The sequence below is a fragment of the Cervus canadensis genome, chromosome 22 (assembly GCF_019320065.1).
Source record: "Cervus canadensis isolate Bull #8, Minnesota chromosome 22, ASM1932006v1, whole genome shotgun sequence".
Lineage (NCBI taxonomy): Eukaryota > Metazoa > Chordata > Mammalia > Artiodactyla > Cervidae > Cervus > Cervus canadensis.
Window position 1 is genome coordinate 16,720,341 of NC_057407.1, and position 12,904 is coordinate 16,733,244.

Below are 12,904 nucleotides of genomic sequence, written 5' to 3' on the forward strand. Positions count from 1 at the left end.
ACATGAATACAGACACATGCACACAGAGAGACACATGAGTACAAGGATAACTAGGGAAATGTAAATAAGATCAGTAGATGTTATCAATGTCAATATCCTTGTTGTGATATAATAATACAGTCTTGCAAAATGTTGCCATGGGGGAAAATCAGGTGAAGTGTATATGGGATCTCTCTGTATTATTTCTTACAACTACATATGAATCATGGATGGTCATAATCAATCTTTTGATTTTTTTTAAAGTGGATATTATATGTCTAAGTAGAAAAGATTTATTTATCCTACCATTCTGACTTTAAACTTAGTCAAGTTGAATGGAAAGTAAAGAAATTAGAGTAGATAAGAGAATTATAATGTTACCTTGCATTTTTTCTTACGGAGGTTTAAAGTGGGCTCTATTAACCAGTCAAAAAGTCCTCTCAGAAGAGCTTGGTGATCTGGTTCCTGCAGAGGTCCTTTCAGTGAATTCAACCATGAAGACACAAGTGGTTTCCATCCCAACTGTGAGGGCTCCAAATAAATCATGCCACAGCGGCTTACAGTGGCAGGCTAGAGGAAAAAAGACAAGTTTTCATCTTCCAATCTGCTAGTTATTAAAGAATTGTTTGCATCACTTATAAGGTCCTTCATGATCTGGCTCCTGTCTTCCTCCATAGCATCACATACACTAGATGAAACTATCTGCAGTTACTGATCCCCGGATATGTCATGGCTCCAAGTCTTTTCAAGACATCTTGTCATGATTTGGAGTGCCAAGCCCCAACCAATCTCCACGGAGAAGTCTTACCCCTCAAAACCAGATCAAACACTCAAACATTTTCCCACATCCTCTTCCTCTACCCATTCCTCGCTTGGGCACTTGCCCCCTCCATATCCTTAGAGCACTAACATGTACCTCTATATCAGGATACACACACACACACATATATATTATATATTAGTATGCTTCTCATCCTCTCTAAATGAGCACACACTGTCTTATTCATCTTTGTATTTTTTGCACCTAACTCATTTTCTGACACATAGTAAAAATGACTTATTCCTGAAACTAACACAACACTGTAAATCAACTACACTCCAATAATTTAAGACTTAATAAAGAAACAAACAATACATAAAAAAAAAAGACTTATGACCCAGTGAACAGATGAATAAACTACTATTATATCAAATTATGAGCTTACTGAGGCCTGGGAAAGGTCCATTGCTTCAAAGATGAGGCTCATTTGAGGGGACATCTGAATGATTTCTCCACTCATAAGGCAAAGCTGAAAGCAACAATTTTTCAAAAGTTTATTTTAAGAAATCTCAAACTTCTCAGAAGTTTATTCTATTTATTAAAGTACCTCTTAGGATATAATAGGATAAGTCTTAGGATGGAAGCCAGAAAAATCTTAAATCTAAATTCTAAGTCTAGCTCTGTCCTCTCTCATATAAGGAGGGGAGACAGGAACTACATGATATACTGAAAAAACTATAAAATCCTATACTGTCAGTTTTTGTTATTAAAAAATTACATGAAATACCACAGATTTTATAGTTGTAAGACTTTTTTATTAATAAAAAAGAAATAGAAAAAATAGAGAACACTATGAATATTCATATACTTATCTTCTAGAGTTAACCAATGGTAACATTTTGCCATATTTGCTTTGTCTTTTTAAAAAGTATTTTAAAGATCATTACAAATATCATGGCATTTCACATCCAAATAAGTCAATATTAATCTTTTAAAATAAGGACTGTCCTGTATAACCACAATAACATTATCACATCTAACACAATTACCAATAATTCCTTAATATCATCTAATTACTCAGCCAATACTCAAATATTCTCAGTTGTATCAGGAATGTCTTTTCAACTGATTTATTCAGACCAAAATTCAATCAAGGACCATGCATTGGATTTGCAGCCTCCTCTGGGTCTCTTTTAATCTAAAACATTCCTCTTTAATCAAATATGTAAAAAACTGAATTTATCAACTGTGTCTTTTCTGCCAAATAACTATCTTATTATTATTAAAGCTATTCTGTTTTCTCAATCTCCTTGGCTTCCACGTTTGTAATTGTCGTTAACTTTTAATAATGTCTCCTATCTATACAGCTCTCTCACTCGTTGACTCCTACTAAATTTGCTCTTCATTTTCACAGAGATTTTCATTCCCCTGTTGTTTTCACTTCTTTCATTAAGTAGCTTCTGTTCTATGGTCCAGCATTTCTAGCGTTGTAGTGTCAATATATTTAAAGTCTTTCTGTATTTCCAGTCTAGCCACCTGAGCTACACCCACATCTAAAGTGCTTGACTGGTAGAGAAAATCTCACAGAGGCAGACCTTGGCACTAAACTTAGAATTCATGGTCTTCAAGTCTATCAGGTTCTCCGTAACACCCAGATATGCTTCTTCGTTTTCCTAGGCAGCTCTCTTTTCCATTTTTCTTGATGGCTAATTTAAACCTTCCCCTTTCTCGTGTGTACAAAGAACCACCGTCTACCGCTTCACGAAGAAAAAAATAAATAGCCAAAAGGATTTGCCAAATCTTCCAAGACGTCGGCAATTCAGGTTGCCGCGGTGTCGGGGGCCACACCCGGGCTTCCTGCCTCTTCCACCCCAGCCAGCCTGTGGCCACCGGGATCCTTTGGCCCCATCCAGAGGCCAGGGGCAGCCCTGGGCTCCCAGCGCGATGTCGCCAGTCGAACCACGGTGGTTTGCAGCCCAGCCACATTGTTTACTACCCCGAACTCCCAGCCCCCGGCCCCACCCACCTTCCTTCCCTCCTCGACCTGGGCGCAGAGCCATCCCCCTGCCTCTGTCTGGCTGTCTCTCCTCCCCTTTCTTTCTCAAACAGACATCTTTGTACCGCAGCCCCCAGGACCCCTGCGCCCCTCCCCAGATCATGGACTGTTCCGCAGGCCACTGATGCTGCCCGCAGTGAGGGGGCCGAGACGGCAGCGCTCTCAAGGTACCAAGAGACATGTCCGCCTTCCTGTGACTGGGGGAACCCCAGATCTAATGAGAAGATGTCAGCAACTCAGGTTTCCTGGCCGTCCCATACAGACTATATTGCCAAGTACAACTTTCATGCGCTACCAAGAAAGACCCTCCCTTTGGCAAAGAAGACATGCTCACCAAGTGGCCGTCACCAAGGACCCCAACTGGTACAAAGCCAAGAACAAGGTGAGCCACAAGGGCATCGCCCCAGCCAACTACGTCCAGAAGCCGGAGGGCGTGAAGGCAGAGGCATGGAACTCAGCTTCACCGCCTGCTTCCACTGCCAGACCGCGCGGAGCAGGCGGAGCGGCCGCTGTGCCCACCAGACAGGCCCGTCCTGGTGCGGGAGACCGCCGGCTAGGCCGGGGACGCCAGCGCATCCTGGACCAAGCCAGCAAGGTCAGCACCCACGAGGCCCTCAGGCAGCTGGAGGAGCACTGCACCTCAGATCAGACGGAGAGGCCAAACGTCACGGAGGGCACCGAGGCGCTGAGCAGGAAAGGGCCTGAAGCTGGTGCAGGCCACTGGGAACGGAGAGTGTGGAGGCATGATGCTGGGCAACTACCGAGGGAACGAACAAAGTCGCCGTTAAGAACGATGCTCCCGTCCGGCCCTTCCTGGCTGAAGCCTGGGTCCCGACGCAACTTCAGCGGACATCTGGTTGCAGCTTCTGGGCCTGACCCGAGAGGAGGAGGCGGGTTTACATCGTCGCCGAGAACACAGCGGAGGGGGCCTGGGGGAGTACCGGCGAGGGCTCGGTCGGTACGGGGAGGAGACTGTCTCCTCCAGTTCTTCCTAGACGTCAGCGCGGCTGTGGGACGCCTGGAGGTGCTGGTGTCCGAGGGACCGACCACGTGGCCCGGGGCCGCGGCTCCGGCCTCAGCGAGGAGGCCTCCAGCACCCAGGGCACCCGCAAGCAGCCGGTCCAGGGGGAGGCGCCCGAGGCCCTGACAGACAGGAAGTTCTCCACCGAGTCGGACGCGTAGCATTTCGAGATCCTTCTCTGGGAAATCCACTCTTCCGGGCGAGTGTCTTACCCAAGAATCCACCCCTGAAGGACGTCGCCCCGCGGCTGGAAAGGTCTACCAGACGGACAGTCGCCCCCGACGGCCGCCCGCCTGCCGGTCCGAGGCCATGACGCACTGCGGGTACCCGGACGCCCTCGCACGGCCCTCCTTCCCGCATTTCCGAGGGCGGCGGGAGCGCATCAAACCCACGAGCTGCACCTGGGGCTGCCGGCCTCTGGGGCCGAGCCCAGAGAGACCGCACAGCTGGCGCCCCCGCTCGCTGGGCCCAAACCCGAACTGAACCCAGCAGCAGGCCACTGGGCCTCTGTCCTCTGGCCCCTGGAGACCCCGCCGAGGCCCCGCACCTTCTCTCAGGGACCCACCGGCGGGGCTTTGGGAGCCCGGCCCCCGGGCCAAGAAGGAGGCTGAGGCGCAGGGGCAGACGCCCCAGCCCTACCGTGGTCAGGCTCCCCCTGGCCTCCCATCTCTCGCCTTCTTACGGTTTTATTCCTTTAATCTCTTTTGAGATTTTTTTCCCCATGGTTTTTTTTTTTTTTCAAGATAAGGAGAAAGTACCCAGCAAATAGGCGTTTATGAGAAGTTTGAGTCTTATTTTTCCTCTTCTGCCTACGAGGATTGGGGAGACTAGGCCCCTCTTTACGGATCCATCACCCCAGCCTCGTTCCTTGCCCCACGTTCTGTGTCCAGGTCGCCTCTGTAGCCCCACGTCTGCCCTTGACCAAGTGCACGGTTGGCATGCTCCACATGCAAACGGTTGGTCAGGGGCTAGGAGTCACCGCAACTGCCACCCACCTACTGCCTTGTGAGATGGAATCCTAATATATCACTCCATGAGGACATCGAGAAAAAAACAATTTGCCTTCAAAAATTTCCACCATTAAAGCCACACATTCACGTTTCCTGCTACCCTCTCATCTGATATGAAACAATCCTTCCACCAGGCTCTGAGTCCTTCACTTCAGTTCAGTTGCTCAGTTGTGTCTGACTTTGCAACCCCATGGACTGCAGCACACCAGGCCTCCCTGTCCATCACCAACTCCCAGAGTTTATGCAAACTCACGTCCATTGAGTTGGTGATGCCATCCAACCATCTCATCCTCTGTTGTCCCCTTCTCCTGCTGCCTTCAATCTTTCCCAGCATCAGGATCTTTTCAAATGAGTCAGCTCTTTGCATCAGGTGGCCAAAGTATTGGAGTTTCAGCTTCAGCATCAGTCCTTACAATGAACACCCGGGACTGATCTCCTTTAGGATGGACTGGTTGGATCTCCTTGCAGTCCAAGGGACTCTCAAGAGTTCAAGAGCATCAATTCTTCAGCACTCAGGACTCTTTATAGTCCAACTCTCACATCCATACATGACTACTGGAAAAACCATAGCCTTGCCTAGATGGACCTTTGTTGACAAAGTAATGTCTCTGCTTTTTAATATGCTGTCTAAGTTGGTCATAACTTTCCTTCCAAGGAATAAGAGTCTTTTAATTTCATGGCTGCAGTCACCACCTGCAGTGATTTTGGAACCCCCAAAATAAAGTCAGCCACTGTTTCCATTGTTTCCCCATCTATTTGCCATGAAGTGATGGGACCAGATGCCATGATCTTAGTTTTCTGAATTTTGAGCTTTAAGCCAACTTTTTCACTCTTCTCTTTCACTTTCATCAAGAGGCTCTTTAGTTCTTCTTCACTTTCTGCCATAAGGGTGGTATCATCTGCATATCTGAGGTTATGGATATTTCTCCCAGCAATCTTGATTCCAGCTTGTGCTGCATCCAGTCCAGTGTTTCTTATGGTGTACTTTCCATATAAGTTAAGTAAGCAGGGTGACAATATACAACTTGAATGTACTCCTTTCCCGATTTGGACCCAGTCTGTTGTTCCATGTCCAGTTCTAACCATTGCTTCCTGACCTGCACACAGATTTCTCAAGAGGCAGGTCAGGAGGTCTGGTATTCCCATCTTTTGAAGTATTTCCCACAGTTTCTTGTGATCCACACAGTCAAAGGCTTTGGCATAGTCAATAAAGCAGAAATAGATGTTTTTCTGGAACCCTCTTGCTTTTTCAATGATTCAGCAGATGTTGGAAATTTGATCTCTGGTTCCTCTGCCTTTTCTAAAACCAGCTTGAACATCTGGAACTTCACAGTTCACATATTGCCGAAGCCTGGCTTGGAGAATTTTGGGCATTACTTTATTAGCGTGTGAGATGAGTGCAGTTGTGCAATAGTTTGAGCATTCTTTGGCATTGCCTTTCTTAGGGATTGGAATGAAAACTGACCTTTTCCAGTCCTGTGGCCACTGCTGAGTTTTCCAAATTTGCTGGCATATTGAGTGTAGCACTTTTATAGCATCATTTTTTAGGATTTGAAATAGCTCAACTGGAATTCCATCACGTCCACTAGCTTTGTTTGTAGTGATGCTTCCTAAGGCCCACTTGACTTCACATTCCAGGATATCTGGCTCTAGGTGAGTAAGCACACCATCGTGATTATCTGGGTCATGAAGATCTTTTTTGTACAGTTCTTCTGTGTATTCTTGCCATCTCTTCTTAATATCTTCTGCTTCTGTTTGGTCCATACCGTTTCTGTCCTTTATAGAGCCCATCTTTGCATGAAATGTTCCCTTGGTATCTCTAATTTTCTTGAAGAGATCTCTAGTCTTTCCCATTCTATAGTTTTCCTCTATTTCTTTGCACTGATCACTGAGGAAGGCTTTCTTATCTATCCTTGCTATTCTTTGGATCTCTGCATTCAAATGGATATGTCTTTCCTTTTCTCCTTTGCTTTTAGCTTCTCTTCTTTTCACAGCTATTTGTAAGGCCTCCTCAGACAGCTATTTTGCTTTTTTGCATTCCTTTTTCTTGGGGATGGTCTTGATCCCTGTCTCCTGTACATCAGGCACTCTTATCAGATCTAGTCCCTTAAGTCTATTTCTCACTTCCACTGTATAATCATAAGGGTTAGATTGGTTATGAATGGCCTAGTGGTTTTCCCTACTTTCTTCCATTTAAGTCTGAATTTGGTAATAAGGAGTTCACAATCTGGGCCACAGTCAGCTCCCGGTCTTATTTTTGCTGACTGTATAGAGCTTCTCCATCTTTGGCTGCAAAGAATATAATCAATCTGATTTTGGTATTGACCATCTGGTGATGTCCATGTGTAGCGTCTTCTCTTGTGTTGTTGGAAGAGGGTGTTTGCTATGACCAGTGCATTCTCTTGGCAAAACTCTATTAACCTTTGCCCTGCTTCATTCTGTACTCCCAAGGCCAAATTTGCCTGTTACTCCAGGTGTTTCTTGACTTCCTACTTTTGCATTCCATTCCCCTATAATGAAAAAGACATCTTTTTGGGGTGTTAATTCTAAAAGGTCTTGCAGGTCTTCATAGAACTGTTCAGCTTCAGCTTCTTCAGCATTACTGGTCGGGTTTGCCTTGGAAACGAACAGAGATCATGCTGTCGTTTTTGAGATTGCATACAAGTACTGCATTTCAGACTCTTCTGTTGACTATGATGGCTCCTCCATTTCTTCTAAGGGATTCCTGCCCACAGTAGTAGAAATAATGGTCATCTAAGTTAAATTCACCCATTCCAGTCCATTTTAGTTCTCTGATTCCTAAAATGTCGACATTCACTCTTGCCATCTCCTGTTTGACCATTTCCAATTTGCCTTGATTCATAGCCCTAATGTTCCAGGTTCCTATGCAATATTGCTTTTTATAGCATCAGACCTTGCTTCTATCACCAGGCACATCCACAACTGGGTGTTGTTTTTGCTTTGGCTCCGTCTCTTCATTCTTTCTGGAGTTATTTCTCCACTGATCTCCAGTGGCATATTGGGCACCTATCCACCTGGGGAGTTCATCTTTCAGTATCCTATCTTTTTGCCTTTTCATTCTGTTCATGGGGTTCTCAAGGCAAGAATACTGAAGTGGTTTGCCATTCCCTTCTCCAGTGGACCACATTTTGTCAGAACTCTCCACCCATCCATCTTGGGTGGCCCTACATGGCATGGCTTAGTTTCACTGAGTTAGACAAGGCTGTGGTCTGTGTGATTACATTGGTTAGTTTTCTGTGATTGTGGTTTCAGTCTGTCTGCCCTCTGATGCCCTCTCTCAGTGCATACCGTCTTAGTGGGGTTTCTCTTACCTTAGGCTTGACTAAACTGATTAACCCTCTCTTCTGAATCATCACTATTTCTTGTCTGTTTGCTTTCCCCCTTAGTCCAATCAATATGACTGAATAATGAAAAAAAAAATAAACAAACAACTAACTACTTATGATAAAGTACTGGAGTATATGTTTGAATGTTAATTAAACTAGTTTGCTTACTTAGTAGTATAATTATTTCATTTAGATATAAAAATAAATTGTGGTATATTGATACAGTAGAATACTAATACAGATATTAAAAGAATAATAAAGAAATAAAATGGAACTACAATATTAATATCATAGGTTGTTGTATTGACCAAAAGAAAGAAAACATTATATGGTATGATTCTATTTACATGAAGTTCAAGAACTGGCAAAACTAGTTTATCACAGCACAAGTTAGAATAATGATTGTGCCTTTGGGAAGATGTACAGATTGCATAGGGACTTAAGTGAACCTTGTAGGAAACAATAAATTTAAGGTATTTTTATTTATAATTTGGTCATCTGGATGTATGTGTATGTAAAAAAATACATAAGACTCTAAACTTTGGTATGCATTTTATACTTTACATATGTTATCTCTCAGTTAAAATAAATATAAGACTTCCATTTTCTTATTTTTTTAAATCTCACAGGTTCTAAGGTTATGTACCACATATAAGCACTGAAGCAGTCTATGTTTTCAAAAAAGAAGGGTTTTTGTTTTCTTCTGAAATATTAAATTTCTATAAGAAACCTTAAGACTATAGTCACATAACTTATTATCACATTACTATACCTTCCTGCTAATGCAGTAATTTTAATATACTTGTATTTTAATTTAAAAAAAAAACTAAGCAAAGAATTTACCACAGCATAGTTTTCATTGAAAAGATAACTTATAAACTTTTTCAATTTGCGGCATCCTTCATTTTAAATATTGGGATTTAGTTGTTGGACATATAACATGCTTAAGCATGTCTGTATCTGCTTTGTTTTTTTTTTAATTGTGGTAAAAAAAACAACATAAATTTACCATGTTAACCATTTTAGGTTTGCAGCTCAGTAGCGTTAAGCATACTCATACTGTGCATCTGTTTTGCTTTTAATCATGATGGTTTACCTTTTTATTATCATCCAGTACTGTGTTCATGCTCTCTATCCACAAAGTGTCAATGGGACCATCAAATACAACCCATTTCCGGTCAGGTGTTTCTGATAAGGCAAATTCTCTAAAAGTGTTAGCCACAATGCCATCAGTCCACTGAGGAGGAAAAAAGGAAGAGTTGGAAAGCTTCCTTTAAAAAAACTATAAAGTGATAACATAAAAATATTTCAAATTTCTTGGCTTAATGTGCATTGTCAATAAGAGTAGAGAATGTTTCTACTGTGGATTACCTCGTGGGACACTGGGTCAAATTGTCCAAAAAGTTGGCCCATAGTAATGGATTTGGGGTTTACAGTCCTATAAATGACTTTTTCTTCCTCTCCATAGCCACGTTCATTCATAAGAGTTAGAGTATCAGCCAGCATATGCAGAACTTTTGTTTTAGCAGCAAAAGGCTCTCCTACTAACATAAAACTATGAAGGAAAAGAAGTCATTATACAATAAGATTCTCAAAAATAATGGTAAGTTAAATTATTTACCTATATATTTGTATATAAACTTTCACCTTATGATAATTACTACATATAATTTTTGAAATTATATTACTTTGTCTTGGATATAAGGTGGTTACATTTAACTGACCTCTAAATCAAGTTCTCAATATTAAAACCTTTATCTACAAAAGAGAATAAAAATTTTCCAAATGATGAAAAAAAAAATTTCCAAATGAAAATGGAAACAACTGCATACTTAAGAAAAAAAATTTAATGACTTGAGGTTTCCTAAGCAGGGAGGTGGAGAGGATTCACTTTTCCTCATTTTCACTTACTACAGTGCTCTTTGCCAAATACCCTGAATCTCTTCTCTGCTGGAACATAGTAGCCTTCCTTGCTCTCTTTCAGGACTACTAGGTGACTAAGGAGTAATAAATGGAAATGATGAGTGTTACTTGGTAGAGGAGAGATAATTGCCCATAAGGGACCCTACAGAGCTCTCTCTTTTCCCTCTAGCAAGCTGTGACCCACAATGTTGAGACGGTGGCTGCTCCAACAGCCTGGGACCTGAATAATTATGATGAGCAGAACCTCCAAGTTAAATTATACTGAAAACAGTATGATTGAGAAATACACCTTTGTTCTCAAGTCACTAAGATTTGGGTACAGATTGTTTCTCTGGAATAACCTAGTCCGTCCTTACTGATAGAAATTGGTACCTAGAAGGGAGAAAGGTATTCTTGCCACGATAAAAAAAAAAAAAAAGAAAGAGAGAGAGAGACTAAAATAAGGGGCACTGGCTTAGAGGCTAAGTTGTGGGTGGCAAATTAACTATTAACAGAGGCTAAAGGATTGGGAATTAATGCTATGCTGTGGAAAATTCTGAAAGAGATGGGAATACCAGACCACCCGACCTGCCTCTTGAGAAACCTGTATGCAGGTCAGGAAGCAACAGTTAGAACTGGACATGGAACAACAGACTGGTTCCATACAGGAAAAGGAGTACGTCAAGGCTGTATATTGTCACCCTGCTTATTTAATTTATATGCAGAGTATATCATGAGACACGCTGGACTGGATGAAGCACAAGCTGGAATCAAGATTGCTGGGAGAAATATCCATAACCTCAGATATGCAGATGATACCACCCTTATGGTAGAAAGTGAAGAAGAACTAAAGAGCCTCTTGATGAAAGTGAATGAGGAGAGTGAAAAAGTTGGCTTAAAGCTCAACATTCAGAAAACTAAGATCATGGCATCCGGTCCCATCACTTCATGGCAAATAGATGGGGAAACAATGGAAACAGTGGCTGACTTTATTTTGGGGGTTCCAAAATCACTGCAGGTGGTGACTGCAGCCATGAAATTAAAAGACGCTTGCTCCTTGGAAGGAAAGTTATGACCAACCTAGACAGCATCTTAAAAAGCAGAGACATTACTTTGCCAACAAAGTTCCGTCTAGTCAAACCTGTTTTTCCAGTAGTCATGTATGGATGTGAGAGTTGGACTATAAAGAAAGCTGAGCGCCAAAGAATTGATGCTTTTGAACTGTGGTCTTGGAGAAGATTCTTGAGAGTCCCTTGGACTGCAAGGAGATCCAACCAATCCATCCTAAAGGAGATCAGTCCTGGGTGTTCATTGGAAGGACTGATGTTGAAGCTAAAACTCCAACACTTTGGCCACCTGATGCTAAGAGCTGACTCATTGGAAAAGACCCTGATGCTGGGAAAGATGGAGGGCAGGAGGAGCAGGGGATGACAGAGGATGAGATGGTTGGATGGCATCATCGACTCAATGGACATGAGTTTGCATAAACTCCAGGAGTTGATGATGGACAGGGAGGCCTGGTATGCTGCGGATCATGAGGTTGCAAAGAGTCGGACACGACTAAGCGACTGATCAAACATTTGGTAAATTTATTCCTTGAGATAATCTGGGAGATAGATAATAAATCTATTGAAATTGTGGTTTTAGGGGGAAAAGATAGTGAACAGAGAATTATTAGTATATATTGGTGGCTAAGGGATGCATTTAACAAGGAACTACAAAAAGAAATGAGCTCAGGAAAATATGGCCACTTTGCAAGCAGGAATGAAAGTAGAGAAAGCTGAGATATAGAGACTTGAGAGACTGAATGAGGTGATTTATTCTCATCTGCAATCGGTAAGAGATAAGTTGAGAAAAATCTTTGAACAACAAAGATCAGCTTAGCCTAGTATATAAGTTGAGAAAATCTTTGAACAACAAAGATCAGCTTAGCCTAGTAGCAAGACCAAATCAAGAGCAGGGCCATTGTATCACTTCATTATAAGATATGCAAGGTTAATATGGTTCCCAGCAATCATTTCCAGATGGTGAAATAATTAGGGAAAACAGATTAAGGAAATGGGCCTACCAACTAAGCCAGATAGGTTCAAGGATACTACAAGGACATTTAGAAAGGTGTGACTTAGTAAGGACTACTCTGGTGGTTCCTGACACACCTGGAATCAAATGGAAAAAAAGTTTATTAAGTTTCTGAGAGAGTTAACTGACAAAGAAATCATGAGTCTAGGCTAAAACACAATGTGAATGCTTAAGATGTAAAAAAGACTCTTAGTTACTGAATGCATGAGGGTTGACTGTACTAATTCCCTCTATTTTTACATATGTTTGAAAATTTATATAATACAAAGAGCTTAAAAAAAAAACCTGCCTTTAAAAAATCATGACCTTTGAGACATCAACTTTGCATAGGTAGAGAGCCAGCTGAAAACATTTTTCAGCTCTCAAGGAAATTTTCTCTATTATCCACCTCACATGTGACCAGGGAAGAAAAGGAAGAGGGGAGACCCCTCACAAGGTTGAACCAAAGTCCACAGAGGACAGGTTCCTGGAAAACCCCTCTTGGGTAGCAACGTCAAACAGAAGTATACCCAGGTTTTACGGGGATCTCAGTTTATACAATTGGTAGGGGAGGCTGTTTCAGGAAGGGGGAAAAAATATATATATATATATATAAAATTATGAATATAAAATGGCCAGAGCCATTTGATGATACCCTTTACAATAAATTATGTATAAAATGACTCTGACTCCCTGGAAGGGCCTGTACAAACTACTGAGGTACTTTACAGTCAGTCTGGCTCTGGAATTAGGGCCCAACATGCCCTGCTG

At 42.3% G+C, this 12,904-nt stretch overlaps 1 protein-coding gene and 1 pseudogene across 2 annotated transcripts in view; one reads left to right on the forward strand and one right to left on the reverse strand.

The window, feature by feature from the left end:
• DNAH12 (dynein axonemal heavy chain 12) overlaps positions 1-12,904 on the reverse strand; it is a 177,223-nt gene that overhangs the window by 87,498 nt on the left and 76,821 nt on the right. For both annotated transcript variants that reach the window (XM_043443267.1, XM_043443266.1), the window contains 4 exons: positions 9,545-9,728; positions 9,270-9,410; positions 1,185-1,268; positions 361-549 (listed from right to left, as the gene is read on the reverse strand). In XM_043443267.1, coding sequence (XP_043299202.1) covers positions 361-549; positions 1,185-1,268; positions 9,270-9,410; positions 9,545-9,728 — 598 coding nt within the window. The remainder of the gene's footprint in view (positions 1-360; positions 550-1,184; positions 1,269-9,269; positions 9,411-9,544; positions 9,729-12,904) is intronic.
• Positions 3,021-4,427, forward strand: LOC122424980 (annotated as a pseudogene).